Source organism: Patiria miniata, unplaced genomic scaffold (genome assembly GCF_015706575.1).
Source record: "Patiria miniata isolate m_02_andy unplaced genomic scaffold, ASM1570657v1 HiC_scaffold_5, whole genome shotgun sequence".
NCBI lineage: Eukaryota > Metazoa > Echinodermata > Asteroidea > Valvatida > Asterinidae > Patiria > Patiria miniata.
The window spans coordinates 7,537,180-7,563,037 of NW_024037072.1; the positions used below are offsets into that span (position 1 = coordinate 7,537,180).

Genomic DNA, 25,858 nt, shown 5'->3' on the forward strand with positions numbered 1-25,858 from the left:
CAACCCCTCCTGTTATACAGGGTGGATAAAAAAAAACCTTAACGAGATATTATTGTTAATTGGAACAGAAGTAGGGCACATGTGAATCAAAGGGAGATATCCTCTGTTAGGGTCGAATCTCCTCTTTAAAATGACACCCTGGTCATGTCATTACATAAACGGTTGACTGAGCAGTGAGCTATTTTATGAAAGGGTCTATTTAGAGAATTGCGCCACTTTTCATGGTGCAATCGCTTTTTTCCCCCACCTGCCTTGATTGGCAACCAATAGCCTTTCACTCTGTGACAAATGACACAACAAAAACCACAATTGAAAAGTGGCACACTTCTCTTAATTAAATTGACCCTTTCATAAAATCACTGCTCAGTCAACAGTGAATGTAATGACATGACCAGGGTGTCATTTTAAAGAGGAGATTTAACCCTAACAGAGGATATCTCCCTTTGATTCGCATGTGCCCTACTTCTGTTCCAATTAGCAATATCTCAGTTTCGTTTTTTTTCCCGTATACATGTAGTCCTGTCTTTATTCTAGTACTTTGGATACCTTCAAGTTTTCAGCTCTTCTGCGAAAAGTTTGATGTGTTTGCAACACTTTTTTTCTAATTTTGATTATTGTCAATAGTTCACCCTTTGTAGTTTACTTATAAGTGGGCTGTTTATTTTATTCTTTTTTTTTGTCTCCATAACATAATTTGTGTATCATGTTGAGATTTGTAATTATTCAGGGAAAATAAGCGTGAAGTGTATTAAACGTCATAGCTTGTAGTAAACAAAAAGATTTTTTTCCCTCTTTACAGCAAAGTCAATCTCAAAAAAAGTAAACAAACAAAAGTAAAATGAGGCTTTGCCAGCATCTCGGGAAAAGCCAAAGAATTACAGACATGAAACAGTTGTAGTATATCATATCATTGTCATTTAATTTCGTTTTCTCTTTCTTGTCACCCCTGATTTTTTTACATGTATCATACACTTTGTGAACAAGCACTTAAAGATGTGTCAACACAAAGAATACAGAAATATTCTTGTGAACTAACCAATCCAAATGTCAATTCATGTGAAGTATAAAACACAAACACACCAACCAATACAAAACACCTTTGTAAATTGGACGATGCAATCCGTCTTGCTCTTGGAAGAATATTGCACTTAAACAAAAAAATGAAAGTCACTTTCCATAACCTAGAATGAAAACAAAATTTCAAAGTCTTCTAAGTGTTTTTATGGGAGAGGTTTTGTAAGGGGTTAACCTTGCATTTTGGGCGAATTAGGCAAAATCCAACTTTCTGAAAAATTTCAACTTGTGAGGGGTAAACCTTGCATTTTGAGCAAAATTGGGCAAAATCCGACTTTTCTGACAATTTCCATTTGTAAGGGTTTAACTTTGCATTTTGAGCGAAATTGGGCAAAATAAGACGTTTATGAACTATTTCGGATTGTAAGGGGTTAACATTGCATTTTGAGCAAATTGGGCAAAATAAGACTTTTTTGAAAATTTTCGAATTGTAAGGGGTTAACCTTGCATTTTTAGCAAATTTGGGCAAAATCTGACGTTTATGAAAAATGTCAATTTGTAAGGGGTAAACCTTGCATTTTGAGCGAAATTGGGCAAAATCAGACGTCTATGAAAAATTTCAATTTGTAAGGGGTTAACCTTGCATTTTGAGCGAAATTGGGCAAAATAAGACGTTTATGAAAAGTTCGGATTGTAAGGGGTAAACTTTGCATTTTGAGCGAAATTGGGGCAAATCAGACGTTGATGCAAAATTTCAGATTGTAAGGGGTAAACCTTGCATTTGTAGCGAAATTAGGCAAAATCAAATGTTTATGCAAAATTTCAATTTGTAAGGGGTAAACCTTGCATTTGTAGCAAAATTGGACAAAACAAACGTTTATGCAAACTTTTCAATTCGTAACGGGGCTAACCTTGCATTTTGAGCGAAACTGGGCAAAATCAGACGTCTATGAAAAGTTTCAATTTGTAAGGGGTTAACCTTGCATTTTGAGCGAAATTGGGCAAAATAAGACGTTTATGAAAATTTCAGATTGTAAGGGGTAAACCTTGCATTTGTAGCGAAATTAGGCAAAATCAAACGTTTATGCAAAATTTCAATTTGTAAGGGGTAAACCTTGCATTTGTAGCGAAATTAGGCAAAAACAAACGTTTATGCAAACTTTTCAATTTGTAAGGGGCTAACCTTGCATTTTGAGTGAAATTGGGCAAAATCAGACGTTTATGAAAAGTTTCAATTTGAAAGGGGTTAACCTTGCATTATGAGCGAAATTGGGCAGAATCAGACGTTGATGCAAAATTTCAGATTGTAAGGGGTGAACCTTGCATTTGTAGCGAAATTGGGCAAAATCAAACGTTTATGCAAAATTTCAATTTGTAAGGGGCTAAGCTTGCATTTTGAGCGAAATTGGGGCAAATCAGACGTTTATGCAAAATTTCAATTTGTAAGGGGTAAACCTTGCATTTGTAGCGAAATTGGGCAAAAACAAACGTTTATGCAAACTTTTCAATTTGTTAGGGGCTAACCTTGCATTTTGAGTGAAATTGGGCAAAATCACACGTTTATGAAAAGTTTCGATTTGTAAGGGGTTAACCTTGCATTTTGAGCGAAATTGGGCAAAATCAGACGTTTATGCAAAATTGTAGATTGTAAGGGGTCAACCTTGCATTTTGATTAAAATTTGGCAAAATCAGACGTTTTTGAATATTTTCGAATTGTAAGGGGTTAACCTTGCATTTTTAGCAAATTTGGGCAAAATCAGACGTGTATGAAAAATTTAAATTTGTAAGGGGTAAACCGTGCATTTGTATGCGCAAAGGTACTGAGCATGTACATGCAGTTTTGCAACAATGAAAATAAAAACATTATAGCGGGATTGAATTTTGTATTTTCGAGCAATTTTAAAAATTAATTTCGAACGATTACAATACAAGCTCTCAGTATAACAAATTAACCATTCTTTCAAATGTCCTCCTATAGAAAAGAAAGAAAATAAAACAAAAAGTTATGTGGCGATGGCCAAGTCTTCAGGAGTTGGACTTATGACCCTAACTCAATGAGCCCCTTACCGACTTCCATATAGAACTCTTCTGGGACTCGGTACCCGGCCCACCACACCTCCTTCCCTGTCCATCCATGTAACTCGAAAGTCAGGCACCATAAAGGGAGGAAACGAGGTGGCACCCTAAGCCTTGCTGCCGAGTCAGCAAAAGAACCCCGTACCTATACGCAGATGCCAACCTGGACTTCGCAGACAGTCCCAACTTGTGAGTCAGCTTACCGACCGACCGAGCTAACTGCTGTTGGTAAATGATGACGGGAAATTAATGCTCTTAAATGACAGAACCGCGGTCATCGAAAACCACAAAAATGACACCAAGTGGGTTCGAACCCCTTACCCTGGAACCGCTGTCAGACAGCTTAACAACTAGGCTGTTTCAGTAGGTGCTTTTCTCTTTGCGTTTAAAACATAATCCTTATTTCCGCAGTGGGAGAGTTACTTTGTGTTTCAAAGCTGCACGGAAGATGCATCAGCATCGTGCTATACGCATGAATGCTGTTACGTAACTCTTTTCTACAATCATTCTTTAATATGTACCGAGCAATTGACTATTCAGAGTCACAACGAGCAATTAACCTTACCAAGCTCGTCCTTATTCTGTCTCATCAATAATTGTTTCGCGTAGCGCGTCTTTCGGCCGGCACTGACATGTCGCTATGATTGAGAGAAATTCTAGCAAGTTTCCCCTACCCCTAAGTTTGTCTGATTCTAATTCAGCTCCCTTAGCTAGCTTGGAAAAATTCATCTTTTCTTGTACTTATTCTAAGTCTAGGAAATGATGCCACTATAATACAATGTCACATTAACGTCAGCCGGTGGCATGATTAGAATCGTGACCACGCGAGTGCAATGACGGCCAGTGGCGTAAATCTGTGCTGGCGAGTGGGGGGGGGGGGGGGTCACAGTGCAGAGCGCCACAAAGAGTTTGCCATGGAGAGTCAGTTTTTCAAATTACGGTCGACAAAACAAGGCCCATTTGAATGAGTGTCAGTAAACAACTTTAGCTAAGTGGTTTTTCGGATATAGCGTTCTGCCGCCTTACTAAAAACACCATATTGATACAAATAAAATAAAACGGCAAATTTATACTCGAATCATACGCTTACGAAACTACAGACCGGAAAAAAAACTAACAATTTCAAATGTCGAACGCGCTGCGAATTTGTCGACCATCTCTCACAAGGCACTAGGAAAAAAAGAACTCTCCGTGGTAAACTCTTGGTGGCACATGAAACGCCCGAATTACCCGGCCGTGGACATTCGAAAAAAAAAGGGGGGGGGGGGTGGACACCACATTATACTGGGACGCTCTTGATCAATTATGTATACTCGCGCTTACATTCTTAAAAGCTTTTGTACTTTGTACTTTACACTTTCCATTGCTATTGAACACACTTCAGTTGCTGGGACGTTCGAAAAATACCTTAAAGTCCCCTTTATTTCTCTCATCACAAAAAAGTGGGGGATGATTCAATAGCCCATCCCCGCGTTCAAAAAGTGTGGGGGGTATATACCCTCACCCAACCCCACCTAGGTAATTACGCCCCTGATGATGGGGCACGGAGCAAACGAGCCTGCCACTCACTTGATCTTTTTTTGTGTACGGGTTGCCATACGCCTTGACTCAAGACTACGGTCACGAAAAGGCCTTTGACTTGAGATTTAATTTGTAAGGGGTAAACCGTGCATTTGTAGCGAAATTGGGCAAAAACAAACGTTTATACAAACTGTTAAATTCGTAACGGGGCTAACCTTGCATTTTGAGCGAAATTTGGCAAAATCTGACGTCTATGAAAAGTTTCAATTTGTAAGGGGTTAACCTTGCATTTTGAGCGAAATTGGGCAAAATAAGACGTTTATGAAAAAGTTCGGATTGTAAGGGGTTAACTTTGCATTTTGAGCGAAATTTGGCAAAAACAAACGTTTATGCAAAATTTCAATTTGTAAGGGTTTATCTTTGCATTTTGAGCGAAATTGGGCAAAATAAGACGTTTATGAACTATTTCGGATTGTAAGGGGTAAACCTTGCATTTTGAGCGAAATTGGGCAAAATCAGACGTTTTTGAAAATTTTCGAATTGTAAGGGGTTAACCTTGCATTTTTAGCAAATTTGGGCAAAATCAGACGTTTATGAAAAAGTTCGGATTGTAAGGGGTTAAGCTTGCATTTTGAGCGAAATTGGGCAAAATAAGACGTTTACGAAAAGTTCGGATTGTAAGGGGTAAACTTTGCATTTTGAGCGAAATTGGGCAAAATAAGACGTTTATGCAAAATTTCGGATTGTAAGGGGTCAACCTTGCATTTTGATTGAAATTTGGCAAAATCAGACGTTTTTGAAAATTTTCGAATTGTAAGGGGTTAACCTTGCATTTTGAGCGAAACTGGGCAAAATAAGACGTTTATGAAAAATTTCCTATTGTAAGGGGTTAGCCTTGCATTTTTAGCTACATTGGGCAAAATCAGACGTTTATACATTTTAGCGAAATCAGGAAAAGGAAGCATAAAGTGTATTAATCGTCATAGTTTGTAGTAAACAAAAAAAGATTATTTGTATATATTTGTTTTCAATTTTTCCCCTCTACAGCAAAGTCAATTTCAAAAACCAAGTAAACAAACAAATGAGTAAAAATGAGGCTAGCATCTCGGGAAAAGCCAAAGAATTACAGACATGAAACAGTTTAGTATATCATATCATTGTCATTTAATTTCGTTTTCTCTTTCTTGTCATCCCTGATTTTTTGACATGTATCATACACTTTGTGAACGAAGCACTTAAAGATGTGTCAACACAAAGAATACAGAAGTATTCTTGTGAACTAACCAATCCAAATGTCAATTCATGTGAAGTATAAAACACAAACACACCAACCAATACAAAACACCTTTGTAAATTGGACGATGCAATTCGCCTTGCTCTTGGAAGAATATTGCACTTAAACAAAAAAATGAAAGTCACTTTCCATAACCTCGATGGAAAACAAAATTTCAAAGTCTTCTAACTTTCTTTTATGGGAGAGGTATCAAAGCTCGTGATTTCATACAAAATATCTGCATATGAGAAGTAGTGTCTTATAAAAACAAACTGGCAAAATGTTTTTGTTACCAAAATATTCAACTTTTAGCATAGCTTCTTTTATGCATAAGTTATTGTCGTCTGGTAATAAGTCTCGTACAATTGGGAATGAAGCAAAGAGCATAGCTACAGAGATTGGTCAGGTAAAAAAAGCTGACATGTATATCAAAAGTTTATAAAAATGGAAGAGTCACAGGTATTTGTACCATTGAACACTCGGACGTCAGTTTCAAGGGGGAAAGAAAGGTGGTTCTTTCATCTGCAGAAGCACCGTCTTTGCATAAGGGTCGTGTTTGCAAAAATCAGCAAAACAAATTAAGCCAGGCAATTATCTCTGATAAAATGGTACTTTTGTACAAAAAAAACTCTGGCATTAGTGGGATTGATGTACTCTTAATTTGGAGGTTGGTTGACCTCTCATATGAGTGGTATTTTGGTAATGATGTAGCTTTGGTTGAAAAACCAGGCTTTCATTTTGTGACTTGAAATATCTGGAATCATATAAAAATATGTATTTGCCCCATATTCTAGACATTATCACTTTGTTAAGTTCTGGCTTAAATCTTCCAACCTTTATTTTCATTTAGTTTTCAAAACAAGCCCTTCGTGGACCCATTCAAAAATGTAAAATCTTGGGGCATACAAAGCTAACACACAGGTAAGTTTTTAAACAAGCTTTTGATATTCTCAAAAGCGATTCTTTCAATACCTACATAATGCCACAAAACTTTCTTCAATCACTTTGACAAAACTGACCAATATTGTGGAGTGTGTCAATTAATTACTGTTTTGCATAACGTGTAACCTATAGGTGTACAAAATTTACTTTGTATTTCTATGTAATGTACATGTAATCCGAATACTGCCTCTAAACAGTTTAACTTTTTTTTTTGAACAAAATATCCCTTTCTACATTTGTACAAAAATCTGCCAACTTTCTTGATGGTCTATCAAGCGTGACGACTGCGAGTGAGTTCCCAAATAAATAAGTTCCATCATAGACTGGCGGCAAGTCTAAATGAGTAAGAAGTAGCCTGAAATTTCAATAACACAATTCATAAGTAGTTTTTTAAGACAACTTCCCAAATATGACTTCACAATTTAAATTATAAAGAATCGCAAATGAAATTAAAAGGAATCTGATATCAAAGGTCAATGAGGTTTTGCAACAGTGACAACTTCGGGATATTACGATGCATTTTTACTTTTTGGGTAAATTGAGAGAAGAAAAAAATCACTGTTCCTAATCTGCGTAAACTGAATATTTATGAATAGAGTTGCCACCAGTCTAATGAAGAATGGTTTCCCGGGGGAAATGTCATGGAGTATTAGCAGAAAATGCTGTTAAGCAAGTTAACGTGCTAAGCGAAATTCAACAGAGTACCAGTCACAACCAATACACATAACATACAATCTTGGCTGGTACCCTATAGCTTAGCAAAGCTTTTCAACGCTTTAGTAGATCCATGAAATTGTCCCAAGATCGCATTTTTGTTTCCAACACAAAACCACTCTTTTACCCAAAGACAGCAATATCGTGCACAACACGGAGGACCTTGTTTGTCCGCATGTCAGTAAAACGTAAGTCATACATACAGCACACTGTGCATAAATCATATCTTGGAATTTACAAATATATACAAAAGTTAAATAACACGAGCTTCAGGACATAGCTTAATACACGCCACTGGCAAAATAAATAAATGAGCACAAATGTTCCCCAAAAAATGTGAATTAAGATGGCGCGTGACTTACATAATGCTTCATTATGGCATAACAGAGGTAGCTTGGCAACATGCATGTTTGGTAGATTTTTTCATGCCTTACTGTTTTTGCATATCAAGTTTGAATTCTTAACATTTAAAAAAAAACCTGTAAAAAGCTTCATTTAGTGAAGTTTTAATGCCCATGATAAGCTGCTACAAATGAAGGCGGTAGAACAAATTGTGAATTCAGTCCGACAACACGTGGCAGAAAATATTGCTTAGGAAAAATTCATGTGATGAACAAAACAATGGCTGGTGACCGGTCATAAGCAATTCACATTATGTGGCATTTTTTGGCCGGTACCCTGCATCTGCTAAGCAGATTCTGTGCTTAAGCAATTTGTGCTAACCAGCTCCATGCAACTAGCCCCATTCATTTTGTTACTTTCATTCGCTGTCATGCTCAAACACCATTTTGACATCGATCTTTATGTCAGTTTGACATGGTTTCCGAAGACTACATCTTAAGGTGCAATTCAAAATTATCAATGTTTGTAAATTTAAAAATTGGTTTTTTTTTCGAAAATGTAGGTTGGGTGGGTCAAATAACTGAAAAATACAAATTCACTTTGCCAAAAAAAAAAAAAGAAAAAAAAAAAGCTCTTTCAACAAACCGTTACTGAATCAGGCATACATGTATTTGGATTATTTTGAATAGCAAGTCAATTTTTTTAGATCGAAAATTGGGGTGGGTGGATGGGTAAACAACAATTGGGGGAATATTTTTTTTCGAAATTTAGAAACATTGATAATGTTGAATGGCCCCTAACATCACAGAATGTGATTCCAATCGAAAACACAAATTGTTCAAGTATTGTTTGCATCTCACTGGTTGTACAGTTGTTGGAATAAACTTGGTTTACAATAAAATAAATAAGAGATACAGATTTGGCCCACAGAATACTAAATTTGTGATTGCACATGTAAGCAGCAAGTTTAGGAGTGGCTTCTTCGTTTATACCACTACTCGCTAATATAGAGTAAGAATACTGTTTCTAAATTTCATGCTACACGTGTGCACAATGGACCGATCCATTGAGCTCCGCCCATGATGTTTCAGACCAATCATAGCAGTGGTCGTGCTCGGTGGGTGGGGCTCAGCGGATCAGTCTATTGAGCACAGAGGTAGTATTTAACACATCAGGCATGACACTGGAATGAAAAAACCTCAAGGGCAAAAAAAAAATATGTTGGAACTTGGAAGGCAACCAACTTTTGAAAACCTGATTTTTACATGTTCAGAAAATGTTGTGGATTTGAAAACGTATGCAGTATGCAAATTTTCCTTCGGTCATGATCCTGTTCACCCTCAAAACAAATTGAATAAACTATTATAAAATCCCAAAGGTCAAAGGCTGTTTGAGGCATTCAAAAAATCTTTTGGGGAAAAAAGGGAGATTTTTTCCAGCTTTTTCCAGCTGTTATAGCATTAACCTGAGCATAGCTAGGCACACATTCAGAGAGGTACATACATTAAGTGGACATTTGAATACCATGTAATAGGCATACTGACAAAGTTGCATCCAGATTAATACTCATTCTTCACTGAAGAAATAAACGAGAACATTCTCAGAGAAGCGGACTAGTTTTTTACAAAATTTGAATGCTCACACGAAATCATAACCCTAAACTTTCTCCAAGTCCTCTTCTCTAGTCACTACATTCACTGGACATTCTCCTGCTTATGTTTAAAAGCTGTGACAATGTGTAAACATGTTTGTTTCAAATTCAACATCAACTATGTAAAAAAATGTTTGCTTTGCCATGCACAGTGCAAAAGTAACCAGCACGGTAACTCAAAATACACACGATTTTGCATAAAATGCAGTTTTTGCTAAGCGAAGTTATTTATTGCAAGCTCGAGTGTTTCTGCTTAGTGAGCTCGATGAGATTTCTCCAGCTAGTATCTTGGTTAATTCCTTCAGGATATATCTTGATTATTTCCTTTGGCAGAGTTGACATCACAAGTCATCGGAAGACAATCACAGGACGATCGCCATCCAGTCTCAAGTCAAGTCACAAGCTATTAAAGAAAAGGTGAGAAAGACATTTCTCTGCCGTTGCTTGCTCCCTGTTCCATTGGGGAATTGACTTGTGGCTCAACTTGTGATTTGAGTTCTGATTGACTTGTGATTGACATTCGGTTGCTTGTGACTTGACTTGTGATTTGAATTGTGATTGACTTGCGTTCAACTCGTGATCGACTCGTAATCGATTTGTGATTTCACTTGTGATTTGACTTGTATTTGACTAGTGATCAACTTGTGGTTGACTGTTAACTGCTTTACGATTGACTTGTGATCCATCTGTGATTGGCCTGTTTACAGCGCTGCTCTTCAGTCATGTAGCGACAGACTCGGCGTTGACGAGGATTGACTGTAGCAGGAGACGTCGTCGCTGACCGACAGACTCTCCTCAAGCTGACCAAAGGCCGACCCCTGGTGGCGCTGCTGGTCATGGCTGTGATTGGACAGGGCCACCACGTTCTCCTCCAATGACAACTGCAGGTTGTTGGTATTATTCTGTGCATGGAGAGAAAACAAAAATGGATGCGGAAGTTGAGATGTGTCATTCACAGGCGCAAAAATTGCCAAGTTGACAACATCTTCATTAGCATTGGCATTCTGAAATACTGTGCACAGAACCCATGATCCTTAAGATGCAGTGATTGTAACCGCACAAGAATTTCAGCTGTACTTACATTCATCTGAGCCCCCGTTGGTGTGTCCAGCTTCGCCCCTTCTCCCTTCAAGAAGCCAAAACTGGACAGTGCCTCCTTCTCCTTGTCGCCAAACCGCATGTACAACGCTCGCAGATCCAGCTGCAAGATAGAGACATGGCAGTAGCTAGCCTGAGAACGGACTACATGACGCTTCCAACCTGATGCTATTTGGAGATAAAAAAAAAAAAATAAAACAAAAATGGAGTACTTTATCTTGACAATTTAAAGGGACAAACATTTTATGTTTGGATAGTTTACTTATCCTATTTCAAAGGTCTGGTTGAAAGGAAACTAACTTAATGTCTTACCGTTCCCGAGAAAAGCAAAAAAAAAACCTGGTTTGTATACATCGGACGCAGTGGATATTTTGTGGCATACGCATACCTATATCCAGCCGTTTTCATTCAATGTACGATACACGTTGTGCGTGTGTGTGTGACATAATACACACAGCACCAATACACAAATGTTGTTCCTCGCACGTCCGAAGAATGTGATACACTGTGTGGTAGGATTCTAGCACTCAACAGCTTGATTTTTGAGAGTCAAACTTTGGACCCTTTTAAAGCATGGTTATGTAGACATTTATACTTTTAAATACTCTTTCCAATTAACATCATTTCTTTTAAAACATGTTTTGTAGCCCAATTTGGCGCATTCCAGGACGTAATGTCCCTTTAATAAAAGCCAATATGCAGCTAGATTGATCAACAACTAAGCTGTCAGAATGGGCAAAATGAAGTGTTGTGTTCGAGAAGAAAGTCCACCTCAAGTAACAGGTGATTAACAGTAACAAAGGAATACTTCAGTCACAGTTTATTTGGATAGCTTGCGTCTGGACTAGAGACTCAAGGACTTGTGATGGTCTCAACTACAAAACTAGAAAAATGTGGCAATGATTTACAAGTTCCTCATCAGGGATGACTGTGAGAGGATGTATTCAGACTCTTACCTCTGTCTCCTCCTAGGAGTTTAAGGAACTGTTTCTCATCGGGATGACTGTCAGAGGATGTGTCGAGACTCTCTCTTCCTTCCTCATCATCGTCGTCTGTCTCGCTCTCAAACAAGGAGTCCAGGAGATTAGCCCTCTCCTTTAAGGAGAAAAAGCAAAATCAATCAGGGCATGATTACATCATTGATGAAGTTGACAACAGTGGTGACGATTATAAGGTGATAGTGACGTGGTGATGATAGTCATAATGATGGTAATGTATTACAGACACGATTAAACGATGGAAGGAATGGAGATTTCAACATGAGGTTGTATCTTACCTTCTCGCTTAGCTGAGCCGAGTTCTCCCTCGCATCCTCTGATCCTTCATCACATAGTTCCTCAGCATCAAAGTCTTCCATCATGTCTTCGTTGACCAGCGGCACCTTATACGCCTTCCCCGGCTTTCCAGTCTCCTCCTTCCCACCTTCTGTTGATTCTTTCGTCCGTAGGCTCCTCTCTAAGCTGCCCTTGTTGTTGCTGTTGAGCTGCTGAGACCACGTCTTGGGGGTCAGTTGCTGGCAGTCGGAGTCGCTGCATAGGCGACCCTGCTCAATGTCATGAATCAGTTTCTGGTTGGCAGCATCGAGCGGGGGTATTGGGGGGTTCCGACTGGCGTTGGATTGGTCGTTTCTTTCCCAGACATTGTTCACTGTGAGTTTGACGTGGTCGTCAGCGCTGGAGGCCTCAGTTGTGCCAACATCGTTACCCGACTTGTGAGGATGAGAACAATCACTGTCACAGGGTTCCCCGTTGGAACACAAGTTGCACTTTTCACAACCCGACCCCTTCACTGGACTTGATCCAGTGTCATCAATGTAAGGCATTTCCACACTGGTAAATCTCGAGTCGACAGGCTTCTGAGCATTTGTGCTTCCATCGGATTGGGGAGGCGGCCTTCCTCTGCGGATATCGCGTCGCATCCATGCTTGTGGATTAAAACCTCCCACCTCCTCAGTTTTTGTGTGTGGTTCACTCGGCACGTTGCATGTCATCTGGATTTTATGATCGTCCAGAATTGATTTCTTACTGATGCCCTTTGGAGCCTTCTTCTTGTTAGGGGTCTCTGATTTCTGACTCTTGAAGCTGTTCCTGATGAGTTTGGGGATGCGACTTCGCCCTTTAGGCTCCCTCTTCTTGACTTGACTGGTGTTGTTGGAATCCTCCTTCACACAATCTTCAGCTGGTTGCTTCTGTTGTTCGGTCTTTCTGGATGACTGCCCCTTATAAAATTCAAAGTTCTTCTCATTGATAGCTTTCGGGATTCCTGACAAGGAGCTCTTGCGTTTTGTTTCTTTCGACTTTGACTTCACTTGTTTGGATGCTGGTGATGGCGTTTTCACCGTCTGTTTAGGTGCTTTTGGACTCTTTGGGTTGCTCTTGGTGGACAGGGAGAGGAATTGTGAAGATTTTGACGGCAGTGAGTTACACTTGGCTCTTGTGCTTGGACTGATCTGTCGTTTTGTGATGCCCATTTTGGGAGTCTTCTTCTTGTCCTTCAGGCCCGAGTCCAGACTGATACAGCTCTTGCCAAACTCATCACTGGAGATCTCCGTCATGATGCTGGACACAAAGTCCGCCATCAAGGAGTTCTCTCCAAGGCTGCTGTTGTCGCTGCTACCCGAGGTCCTGCTCCGATCACCTCCGCTGCCTTTCCTGCACACAGGAGCCATGTGTCTCTTCAAGGAGCCATTGGTCTTGGTGGCAGGCGCCGACTTGGAGCTGCAGAGAGTAGCTTTGGAATCCTCCGTTTTGGACTCTGCATTCTTGACGGAGCTACTCCTGACTGGTTCCTTTCTGCCGTTGGTCTTGGAGGGTCTATTGAGACTGGTTGGTGGTGAGATCTTGTCGAGAGGGTAGTTGAGGATCCACTGCTCGCTGGATGTGGAGGAAGTCAGGCTGTCGGGCCTCTCCAAAGATCTTGAAGTGCTTGACAGAGACTCTTGCATCTGCAATCAGAGAAGACCCATTTGCTTTAAAAAAAAAAAAACTTTGTCCAACACAACTGTATCAACCGATAATATAGAGAAAACAAATGCATCCATCACAACACTCTCCAAGATCCTCCAAAATCCACTGAGTACGACCCAAACAGTATCATAAACACAAGGCTTGATTTGGGAATCAGGCGGAGTAAGGAGGGTTTTCAGCAAAATTAAGGAGTTAGGGTCAGTGACACCTGATTAGCTAAATCAGTTGGAGAACAGGGATATGACCCGTGTCTCTAATGTACCTTATAATCCAGACACAATGACCTCATGGAGAGGTGCCAAATTGTCCGATAACGAGTCATCCATTTGTGGTGTCCACACACTCTCTGCAACAGAGTAGCGACACACCCAATGTAAACTTTGACACCATTTAGCAACATTTGTTACCCGCGTTTTACCGATCGAAATGCACCTATTGAAGAAAACTTTAACATATAATGCACACCATAAACCCTTTGATTATCACATTGTGATTTGACGCAGCCCCCTTGTCACAGCTATACAGGACATAACTGCCAACGACACACCATTCCCAGGGGGTATTAAGTTCATCTTGACAGCTGCATAATAACATGCAATTGGTTCTTACTTTCTTCTTGTAGTCTTCCACACTCTTCCTGGGGTTCCAGTCAGGTAGCTTTATTGGGGAAGAGTTGCGTGCCTTCCACATCTCCACAAAGTTGACGTTCTCCTCCTCATCGTCACTGTCTGAGCCACTCCACAGAATCTCGCTCTGTAAATGCAAACAAGAACAGTTCATCAGCGCTCACTAAAATTCGTGAGCAGTCTAAAATCCACTTATGTGTTCTTATGCATCCTCCCAATTACTAGGCCACAGCCGGCAGTGATGCACCCACCTATGGGTAGAGGATTGAGCTGCCCCGACACATGTATATATGTGTACGTGTTCATCTTTTCAAACCGAGGATGAAAAATACCAGAGAACAAAAGAGAACAATGTCGTCCACGATTCCCAGCATACGTCCGCGATTGGGGTCGTGTACAAAACCTATGGGAGTCTTTCTAAAAAGAGTACAAACAAAAGAGGGACAATAAGACGTCCACGATCGACGGTGAACACACGTTTGCGTGATTGTCGGCCACGGCCAAGGCGAGACTTTACTTGGCTCAGTTTGGAAGTAATTGATATCCTTCGAAAGCTAGTTTTCTGTGATTTGCCTAAGACGAACTTTAGATATACACACGTCGCATACCCACGGGCCCCTCCCCAAAAAATCATCCAAAACTGGACGAAAAATATATAAAAACACATTTAACCCGGAGGTTGCGATAACGACAAGGCGGTCTTGAAAGCTAGAGGCTGTTATGTACGGACAGCCGGACAGCTGTAATTGTACATACATATTACATCGTACATGCACATAAGTATGGACGTATAGGGTAAAACGCAGCAAGGGTAAGATTGACCGTAATGTACGCAGAGGCGCATGGGTTGTAAATGCATGGACAGTACGGTGGTTTGTTTGCCGTTGTTCGTGTGCGTGTCCGGGTCTCTCCCGCCAACAAATAACCACGACCGCCTTGGAAAAGGCTGACAGTGCACAAGGAAAATGACAAAGAGTATACAGCAATACACACAAATAAAGAAAACAATCTGAAACCTGATTTGTAATAGGTACATTTTAAACAGACCTACAGAGATGGACAAACAGACATACCAATGGTGTTGCTGGCTTCTTTGGTGCTGCTCCATTCCTGATTGGACTCCCCCACTCCACCGAGCCCTCTGATTGGTTGGATTGCAGCGACTCATACGAGAGACTGTGCTGGCATGCCGGATCACTCACCACCCTCCTCTGACTGTCCAGGTGATGCAATGAAGCTGATTGGTTCCTTCCGGGTTGCCGTGGCGATGAACCAAGGGTTCCAATGTGGAATGGGCTGTGTCTCTTGCTGGTGTCTGTCTCAGACTTTTCGGCCGTTAGTTTCCCAAGGGGACTCTCCTCGATGTTGCAGGCTCCCTCTGGGACTGTAACGGCACTGTTTGTTTGCTGACAAGGGGTTGATGTGTAAAGTGTTCTGCTGATCCTAGAGGGTCTAACATTTGGCACTTCTTGTTCCTTTATGGCATCGGAGTATTGAGCATGGTTCAATTGACTCCGAGCCTTAGGTGTGTTGGCCACATCTACAGATGTATTGAATCCACGAATTGGTAGTTCATCAATGTTCACAATTGGAGGTTTGGTTCCAGCATCGTTCAGTGGCTTGCAAGCGTGTTCCACATCCATTGGTGGAGTAGTTGCTGTCATGAAAGATCCCACACGGTTGTCACGAGACTTTTTACCACTTTCGTTGATTCCACCATGACTCGGTTTAGGCTTTTTCAAGTTGGTTTGCTGCATTTTCTCCGCTAGGGCCTTCACACTCACCGAGTCAACTGGCTTTGTTTCACCATCAGTTGCATCTTTGTTGGTGGAAATTATTTGAAGTTCCTCAAGTTTTGAATCCTCGGTATTGTTTTCGTGGCCACACTGTGAGGAATACGCCATGATGACATTCTCAACCTCACCATCACTGTCCTGTTTGTTTTCCTCATCATGGGATGGGCAGACCTCTTCCAGTTCACTTGTACTTTTGGACGCTTCATCAACAACTTGGGACTGTTTGTTGTGCTCTTCTAGACTTGTTTGTGGTTTGTTGTTTATTGTGGTTGGCATTTCAGAAGCGCTCGGATCTCTGTTATCTGGTTTGGTTCTGTTGTTTTTGATAGCTACCTCAGAGTTCTGCTGATGGAGAGCTGCTGATTGTCCCTGTTTGTTGACCTCCTTAGATGGAAGTATGAGCTCAGAGGGTCTACTGGGAACACATTCTCTTGGTTTCTGAGTTCTTATAACATCATTCATGCCTTGTTCTGAGGCATTGTTTGAGGACACTGTTTTCCTCATCTGCTCGCTGGCTTTGCTCTCATTTCCTGACATTGTCGGTCTCTTGTCCTTCTGCTTTTGTTGGTTTGTTTCAGGCTTGCGTACGCGAGGGGACATCTTCCGAGCGACGTTTCTCTGGTGAGCTCTTTCAGCCAAGCATTCGTTTGAAGGGCTGGTGGGAGCGGAGGAGCTGTGACGATGCCTGCTTACTGTTGGACTTGTCAGCTCGATTGGAAAGCTGTTGGGTGGTCTTATACCGCTAGGAGCCCCTGAATGGTTAACTGTTGGCTGATTCTGGTCTCCTTTGGTGACTCTACTGCTGGGTTCTGAGAGGTGCCTGTGAGGTCTTGGAAAGGTCAAGTTCCGATGCTTACTTGGAGAAAGAGGAGAGCGGGACGAGTGATGAACTCCACTACCATGTCGCTGTCGATGGTGAGGCTGTTGGTGATTCCCACTGGCGCTAGCTTGCACCTGGTTGTTCCGACTGCTAATAGGGAGTAAAGAAACCATAGGATGATCACCGTTTGAAATCAAGGGCTTCTGTGGTGGGAAAGTCTTTTCAGTGCACCCTGATTGTTTTGACAACACAACCGCGTTCCTGCTGATTCCAGGGGATTGGGGTGAGGATGACAATGACGAGCCATATTTATGAATCTGAGGCGAGTCTTGGAGAATCTGGGAATGTTTGGCACCAGTGTTCGGATGATATTTGCCATCATGGGTTGGTTGCGATGTGCTCCTGTTTGGCTTAGGAGATTGGATCTGAGTAGGTCTGTCATTAATGACATCTCTTCTTGAGGTAACTGCAGAATTACACAAGTTCCTCTGTGCAGAAGGTGATTGAGTAGAGTTCTCCGAATGGCTGCGATAAACATGTGTCTGCTGTTGTGGAGAACTGCCTCTGTTTTCCTCTGATCGACAACGATCCAATTTTCTCCCAATGTGTGGAGAATGAGGGGATGGTTCAGATATCATACCATTGTTCTGGACATGGTTCAGCTGATTAACGGAGACTTCTGGATTTTTCTGTAACATGTGTGATTTCTCGGATACAACAGAACTGTTCAGTCCCTGGTAATACTGCTTAAGTAAGGCCTCAGAAGATTGATCAGCCTGAGTTTCTTGGTAGTGAATCTTGTTGGTGTCCGTGTCCCTCGACGGAGGCCTGTGCTGCTCAAAATACTGCTGCTTTCCTTGATAACTATTCTCCATCCTAAAAGTGGGGAAGGGTGTGATGGAAGCATGTCTCTCCAGCATGGTTTCAATACTCTCGGAGCTTGTGATGGAGTGGCTGCTGTCTCCGCTTCCACTAGCGAGGGTCGGGCCAGCGTCGTATGCACTCCCTTGCTCCGAGGATGGCACTGTGATGATATGGTCAGGAGGCCTGCCCGTCTGGGACCGGACTACCTTCTGTTTCGACTGAGGGGAGTGAATCTCCAGGCTTGCTTTGCGTTTCTGCTGCATGCCAGCCTTGGGCTCCAGTGTCAAGCTCTCAAAGCTCTTGACGCTGCTACTGATGTCCTTCAGCTCCTGGAGAAGACTCTGAGCGTAGTGGAAAGGCGCGTGGACAAAGGGTTTGGTGTACTGCTCCCCGAGACTGAAACCGTTCCTTCCCGCTTCCCGGTTACATCCAAGACCACCTACTAGTTTCCTCTCAGCCACAGCATTGGCATAACAGTTCCTGAGGGCCAGAGCTTTAGCCGGGCTGGTGACTAACCCATTAGGGAGATGGTGGACAGGTTTACCCATCTCCCCCAAGTGTCTCTGGGATGCAGGCGACAGTAAGGAGTGCTCCCAATCCAGATCCTCAAGGCCCATGATCTCACCAGCGCCATCGCTCACATCATTCTCGGCAACGTTGAAACTGATCATGCTGCTCTGATGATGGTGTCCGTTGCTTCTAGCCGACAGCTGCCCGTGCCGGTAATCGGCAAATGCCTGGCAGTTGTGAGCATACATCAGCTGCTCCCTCTGCGGGGATAACAAGTCCAAGGTGGCGTCTGTCATAGTCCGGTGAGGGGAGTACAGCCCAAAAGAGTCGACAGGATGGCCTCCGTTGGTGAGGGGATAACCAGAGTCTGGGGAGGTCTCTTTATACGCGACGTTGATGTGTTCGTGACACTGAGTGACTGGTAACCGGTTCTGAGGCGACCTGGAATGTGGAGACCCATGGGGCTGATATAACACAGGCTGTGGAAGAGAAAGTCAAAATAAAAGGGTAACATTAAGTATACTGCAGCTACAAATAAAAGTTCATTATTTTTGTATGTTTTAGCTTTAGTTGAGTTTTAATTAGGTTAAAATGAATAAGGTACTTCCAAATGTCAACGTTTACAACCTTCCTTTTAGGGGCAATAATTTTGAAGCACTTTCAGATCTTTGGTATAAAGCGACAAGCACCTCATTATTATTAATATTATTATATAAACAGATACTATAGTTGATGTTAAGAGCTACTTCATTTGGTTTGGTAATATCTCTTTGCATGGAATAAAACACATTTTATTTAAAATAAAATGTGATGCTTCACCAGGAATTATTCTGAATGAAGAAATCAAACTTCTATCAAACAGTTTAAGCAAATCCCTAAGCAGTCAGGAATGAAACTAATATGAATAAGACTCAAAAGGCAACAGCCTGTTCACCTGTAATCAAATTTTTCAGATGAAAACCTATAGTGCTTCTGAAGATCAACATGTTCCTTTCATGTTTGCCAGTTGGAATTTCTGTCCCCGCATGGTTACTTTAAAACATGTTTACCTAAATGGCTTCTCTGCCCACTCCCTTCCCTTGACTTCCTGATTACTAGCCCTTCTTGCCCTACTTCGCCCTTAAGGATAGGGGAGGGTAATGTGCTGGGATCTCAATCAAGAGGATCTAAGTTTCCGAGCCAATCATTCCATGATCTTGACAGATACATCCCTGGTTGACGACCGCTGTGTCACACCACGGAAGGGGACTATAGAGAGAGCAGACAGGTCACAACGGCCGTCACAATTACATCCTTCCAGACCTCTCAACTCCAAACCCCCCCCCCCCCCATCTCCCCCCCCCCCCCCCCCCCAGGCAGAGATTTACCTTGGCGCCGTGCACCGGACTACCCTGGGCCTGTTCACACGATGACGAGGCAGGATGTGATGAGTCAGAGGACAGACCCTCGCCGGCGCTGCTTGTGCTGTTGAGCTGTTCCGGCCGGTGCCCTCCCCTGTCGGTGAACCGGCTGGGCCTGAGCTGCTGCAGCACGGGGCTGGCGTTGGCACTGCCGGACGGTGCCGAGCTCTGTGATTGGCCAGCGGACAGTGAGGACGGCGGACCAGGTGACATGAGATTGGCAAACGGGTGCTGGAAACAGCCCTGCGTGAGATCAGAGATTGAAAACAATCAATCAATCTTCTTAAAACCAACAGTTCCGGTTAAACAATTTGTAAGCTTTTAGAGTAAATTAAGTCTTGAGTTGTGAAACACTGGTATCTGTAACTTGCTGTAACTTTTGTGAAAAGGTAACTCAAGAAATGAGTAACTGAAATTAAAGCAATCACAAAACCAATGTAAGGAACAAAAACTGTTTGAAAAATCACTAAAAAAAATATATGAAGACTCTGTTATAGCAACAGAAGAGGTCTAGACAATTAATAAACACCACGACAACATAGAAATGTAAAAGCTGTTGAAAAAGTGTAATTACTCCATATTCTTTTTAGTGTGGAAGGCATCCACTAATCGAACAGAAAAGTTATCAGCAATTTTGTATATTTTTTGAAGCCCCGTCTTCCTCAATGATATTTGCAAGATGATGCGTGACAGGCAACGCATTTTTTCTTCCAGAACTCAACAATTGAAAACATTCTTAAATCTTCCTACTTCTGAAGTCTTTAAAGTTTTCACGATAAGTAGATAACAAAGTGTCAGTTAGATAGGTTTCTTGTAAGACATGGGGTGGTGGGGGGGGGGGGGGAGGGGGGAATCTCTTAGAGTGCCTGAGTGATGTCTCACAACTTGTGGGAGCCGTATTCCATTATCAGGTTGACACATGGGGGTGCATCTGCGTGTAGGGGAAACGTGGTGGACCCTGTGTGGTGTGATAAGACAGTCCGATGGGTGACACTCCCATTGACACATAAAATGTACAGTCATAGGGAGGTGGGTACAAGGTTGATAAGTAAAGGGTATCACAGACATCAGAATAGTGCTTCCGTATCGATGCGCTGGGAATCGCAGAAACAACAGTGAGAATGTGCGAGGAGACTTATTAGAAATTGGACTAGCTGACAGACATGATCGCGCAACGCATGGGAATGCCTAGGCTGGGCACGTATTTCTAGGGTTACTGAGGTTGGTTTTCAACACATGACTGATGGCCAACAATTCAGAAGCCAAACAGAAATGTGTGAAGGGCTCTGCAGATTGCTCAGGTTGATCTGCACAATGACAAGATGTATCATCATCAGTGAGCAATAATGGTATGGGTGCTTGTAGGAAACGCAAGTGTCTGAGACAAAGTAGGCAATGCCGACAGATACTTAGCGACAACTTCTCTAATTCCTATTCTATTCTAGGTATGCAGCGTCTTCCCGTGTCTTAATGCAAAACAGGCTCCAGAGAATGACTAGGAATTCGGTAAATAAAAAAAAGTTAAACCAAAAGGATGAAAAAAGAAAGGTAGCCAAACAAACAATGTAAAAGAAACTTCAAAGGAAGAAAAGAGAACCTAAAAATGGAGCCACAAGATGGAACGAAGGAACTATCAGGTAATTTGACTTGGAATTTGTACTCATTATTTCTGATCATATCAGTGCTCAAGCAATTTCTTATCTTGCATATAAACCACTACGTGCACACAATCAATTCTATCACGAAGGCCCCCTTCAATGGCGAAAGTATTGCACTAACTGTTGTTCAGATAATCCATCATGGGGTAGTTTCGTTTTGAAACAGCATGTACATTGGTTTCTCCATTGATGGGAACCTGTGAGTGTACAGTGATCACATGAACGGATTTGTACCCACACAGATCTTTTGAAATTGACTGGGATTCAGGATGGTATGGAGCCTAACAAAAGAAGAAATGCTTGATGCTCTTTGAAAATTTGACTACAAAGAATATGCCACTGATTTCTGGCAGGAGTTTGGAAATTCTAACATTTTCTGGAAAAGTGTTAGGGCAGTTAGCGTTTAAAGTTCAAAGCTTAACACGAGAATTGAAAAGAATAGGTCAAAGAGCAACAAAGACAAGCAGAAGAAATGCTTCTTTGAGTGTAGAATTTACGTCCAATGAGCGTTGAGGTTACTTCTCTTTGGTCGAGCGTTTGTTTATTGATCTCATCTTTCTAACATGCACATTCGTCTGTATGCAAAATCATGATTCACTCACCGTGTTCAGAAATGGACAAAAATCCAATCAGGTTTTTATGACTGTAATCATTTATCCGATTGCGACTCAAGTTTTCCGTCTGTGGTTTTGGGCTTCTATTTCAGAACTAATGAACACTGACTGCTACTTCCATTTCGATGTGCTGCGAAACACAGAACGTCTACTCAGACACATGAGTTATCACGGCAGACGATAAGATGTTACACACGCGCAGGATGTCAATCACCCACATGAGGCCTGACAGATAAGGATCAATGTGCTCAGGGATGTTATTCACTGATTTCAAGGGGCATTACATCCCGGAGTGCACCCCATTGGGCTACAAAACGCTCTTTAAATGAAAAGATGTTAATTGGAAAGAGCACTTAAAACTAGGATATAAACGTCCACACAACCATCCTTTAAAAAAAGGGTGTTTTTGTGTTATTCTGGAGAGAACGAATTTCGGGGGTCAAAATTTTGACTCTCGTAAACGAGCTGTTGGGTGCTAGTCATGAATCTTGCCACACATGTTCCACCATTGTATCATATTTGCGGACGTGCAAGAAACAACATTGTGTATTGGTGCTGTGTGTATTATGTGACACACACACAACGTGTACCGTACTTTGAATGGACACGGCTTGAAATACTTATGCGTAAGCCACAAAATGTCTGCCGTGTCAAAAGTAAACAACCAACATTTTTCATCTTTTCTCAGGAACAATGCGACATTAGGTTAGTTTCCTCTCAATCAGAACTTTGAAGGATGAGTAAACAATCGAAAACAAAAAAAATGTAGGCGATTGTAGGACGTGATGTCCCTTTAACATTCATGCTTTTAGTCAGTTTTGAATAAATGTGATTGGTTCTGACAAAGTGAGTCTTAAGGGAATTTTTTCACTTATAATGTTTTTTTATGTGTGGACGGAAAAACATACTCTACTATTTATTTTGATGTACAACTGACATCTAAATATATGCAGATATTATTTAGGTGGAAATTTTGATAAAATGAGTCTGAAGGGAATGTTTTTTCACACAACATACTCTACTATTTATTTTGATGTATGACTCAGTCTGACATCTAAATATATGCAGACATTATTCTGATATAAATTGTGGAGGATTTGTAAAATGATTTTTGCATGTATTTCCAAACCAACTCTGGTGACTTATGGCTCATTTTGCTGTGTTGGGTCACATCTGTGTTACAATTTCAAATTGAATCAAGACTCAAATGTTTTGTTATCCAAATATTTTTTTTTGGTCATTTGAATGATGGGATTCTTTCTGATCTTATTTTTGATTTCCAATTCAAGACTAATTTATGCAGCATCAAGAAACAGTCCACTGTGTTTTGTACATGTACATGTACAAGCATTTCCAACCAAACAAATTGGCATTTCTGACTCAACAATATAATGAGTCCAGTCACAAGCAAATCACATGTCAATTCACAAGTCCAGTCACAAGTAACAGAAGATGAACAATAACAGAGGAATGTCCTTGTCACAGTTCATTTACACAATCTTGTGACGTGGAACCCGATGACTTGGGATTGACTTTTGAGGATATCTGAGCACCCGTGATGAACTTGACTTCACCACCGCAAAATAGAAACTAACTATCATTTCTATAATATAATTAAATATCACAGAGACACAAAGATGAATGGACACACTCACGTCCAAACAGTAGGTCACACAGTGACAGACAGACTGACAGGAAAATTCCAAAGAATGGCACGGACTAGTTGTAACGAGCAATTTGACATCCGTAACGAAACTACAGCATACGACACCCAGCCCCATGGGAACCGGGCACATCCTTGCTATAGTATCACACACCAGCAGTCGTAGGAATGCAGATGCGAGACCGATGATTGAAAACACAAGAGGTCTAATCCCCTGGAGACTAGTGAGGAGACTATACACAATGTCAACCCCCACTCATAAGAGCTATATTGGGACCCTGACTCACAACTGCTAGTGATGTAGTTTAGCATCTTTTCTTGATATGACTACAGAACCCTTTGTAATTTGTACTTATTCGAGTGCTAACGACGCCTGACGCTCACACGAAGACACTATGGCTAATAGCTTTGGCTAATAGCTTTGGCACAACTAGGAGGTAGTGCGTACTTCTCGTGCGAACCAGTACAGTACGCGCACGCTGTGTGTCCCGTCCATGGGGCTCTCAAAAGTGGTAAAAATAAAATGCGCCCTCTTGTGTTGGTGCACAGAGCCAATAGTATGAGAACAGAAATCATTATTTGAATGAATTTAAAGCGATCGGAATTGTTGGTTTTTGTTTTTTCCCCCTCCAATTTTCAAATGTCCTGCCCCAATTAGTCTACATTCTTGTTACTGAAGGGAATGGATTCTTTGTTTAACTTAACAGTTGTTTTGAGTTATCAGAGTTTGACTTATCAAGATTTCACAGTATTATCTTTACCATACCAGTAGCTGCAGCTATCCCGAATCCATGAAAAATACATTTTCAGGTTTTGCAGTATTTAGATAGATTTGTATTTCCAAAATAAGTCAATTGACTGATCGTTAGAAATCACCTACATTTCTTGATTTCTCCTAAATGACAGCAAGCCGGACTGAATAACTTCACGGGCTGTTTAGTACCGGTACAATCTTTAATCCAAGTAAGCATCTTTGATAATAATGTGGCAAGTTACTTTTGGGATAAATACAAACGATCCTATATGCCTTTCAGTGCAAACGATGTACCATTGGGATGCACCAATGTTGGTGTATTCACAAAGATTCCTGGCATACGATGGGTTAGTGCCAAGAAAAGTCAACGCTGGCTGTACTGACCTGGAGGGGTGTGAGTGGGCCATAGCATGGTCGCTCTCTCTCAAACAGACACTTCAAGTTGCGATTCTGTTGTTCTAATTCACGCACACGGTTGTGTAGCTTCATGCATTCTTCCTTCAAGTCCTGTGACAAAACAAAAACAAAAAACACCCACAACTCAGCACAGTGTTAATGTTTTACATGTACACTGCCCGACAGTTTAGTTATTTTCTGCCCAACAGTCAGTAAAATGTACAACAAATTTTGTGTTTTTGATGCTGTGTGGTATGGGGTGTGCGGTATAGGGTGTCACTATGAACATCTTTATCCCTTACAAATTCATTAAAAGTCCATTTCTCCGTGAAAAGAATCTTTAAGAGATGTTTCATTTTTTACATGGAGCTCATATAGGACTAATCCTGTAAGGTTATTTTCACGTTTTTTTAATGACCCTGGCCACTGAGGATTATCATTGGTTATACATAACGGTACACTGGGTCTATCTCCATGGGTAAACAAAGGACTTTCTTAAGGGTGTTTTCACTGACTCCTAATCTGGCTTAATATGTTGAAAAATCTGTGAAAATTTAGTTAACTGTAATTTCAAGGGAAAATGGCTCTTTAACGAATTTTTAAGGGATGAACATGTTCTAAGGGGTTGGGTGGGGGTGGGGATAGGTTTTGAGATTGGGGGAGGGGGAGGGGGGAGGGGGAGAGGGGAGGGGGAGGTGGGAGAGGGGGGAGGGGGAGAGGGGAGGGGGAGGCGGGAGAGGGGTGGGGTGAGGGGGGTGGGGAACAACCACATGTGGAGAAGTCATCACTACTGAATTGGCCAACCATTGTTAAACAAATCCTTTAAGGAAATAGAAGCAATATGGATTGGACCCCATGCACAATAATTGTAAATACACAGAACATCTCGGGGGAATGTGGAAAAACTTGACAGAGAATGAGGTGTTCGCACTTTGAGTTGTTCACTTCAGCGGCACCATCGAGTACAGTTTAAAGATAATTACAGGGAGGGTAAATTACAAGTTTCCTGTGTTAATGAATCAGTGTAGAACCGAGGAGCCCTGGTTGGGCAAGAGGGTCCGATGATTAATCAAACACATGCTGGTTGTGGCTCCTCGTAGGCAAGTCCCTCACAGGTCCCCAAACTGTCACACAGTTTCTGCTTTTGAGGGATATTTGCG

At 41.5% G+C, this 25,858-nt stretch overlaps 1 protein-coding gene across 2 annotated transcripts in view; it reads right to left on the reverse strand.

The window, feature by feature from the left end:
• Positions 1-5,751: 5,751 nt before the first annotated feature.
• Positions 5,752-25,858, reverse strand: part of LOC119740734 — a 65,148-nt gene continuing 45,041 nt past the window's right edge. For both annotated transcript variants that reach the window (XM_038216138.1, XM_038216137.1), the window contains exons 7-14: positions 24,687-24,809; positions 19,581-19,856; positions 15,297-18,692; positions 14,207-14,350; positions 11,908-13,575; positions 11,588-11,726; positions 10,615-10,799; positions 5,752-10,435 (exon numbers count right to left, since the gene is read on the reverse strand). In XM_038216138.1, the coding sequence (XP_038072066.1) occupies positions 10,250-10,435; positions 10,615-10,799; positions 11,588-11,726; positions 11,908-13,575; positions 14,207-14,350; positions 15,297-18,692; positions 19,581-19,856; positions 24,687-24,809 (6,117 nt within the window). In that variant the 3' untranslated portion in view covers positions 5,752-10,249. The remainder of the gene's footprint in view (positions 10,436-10,614; positions 10,800-11,587; positions 11,727-11,907; positions 13,576-14,206; positions 14,351-15,296; positions 18,693-19,580; positions 19,857-24,686; positions 24,810-25,858) is intronic.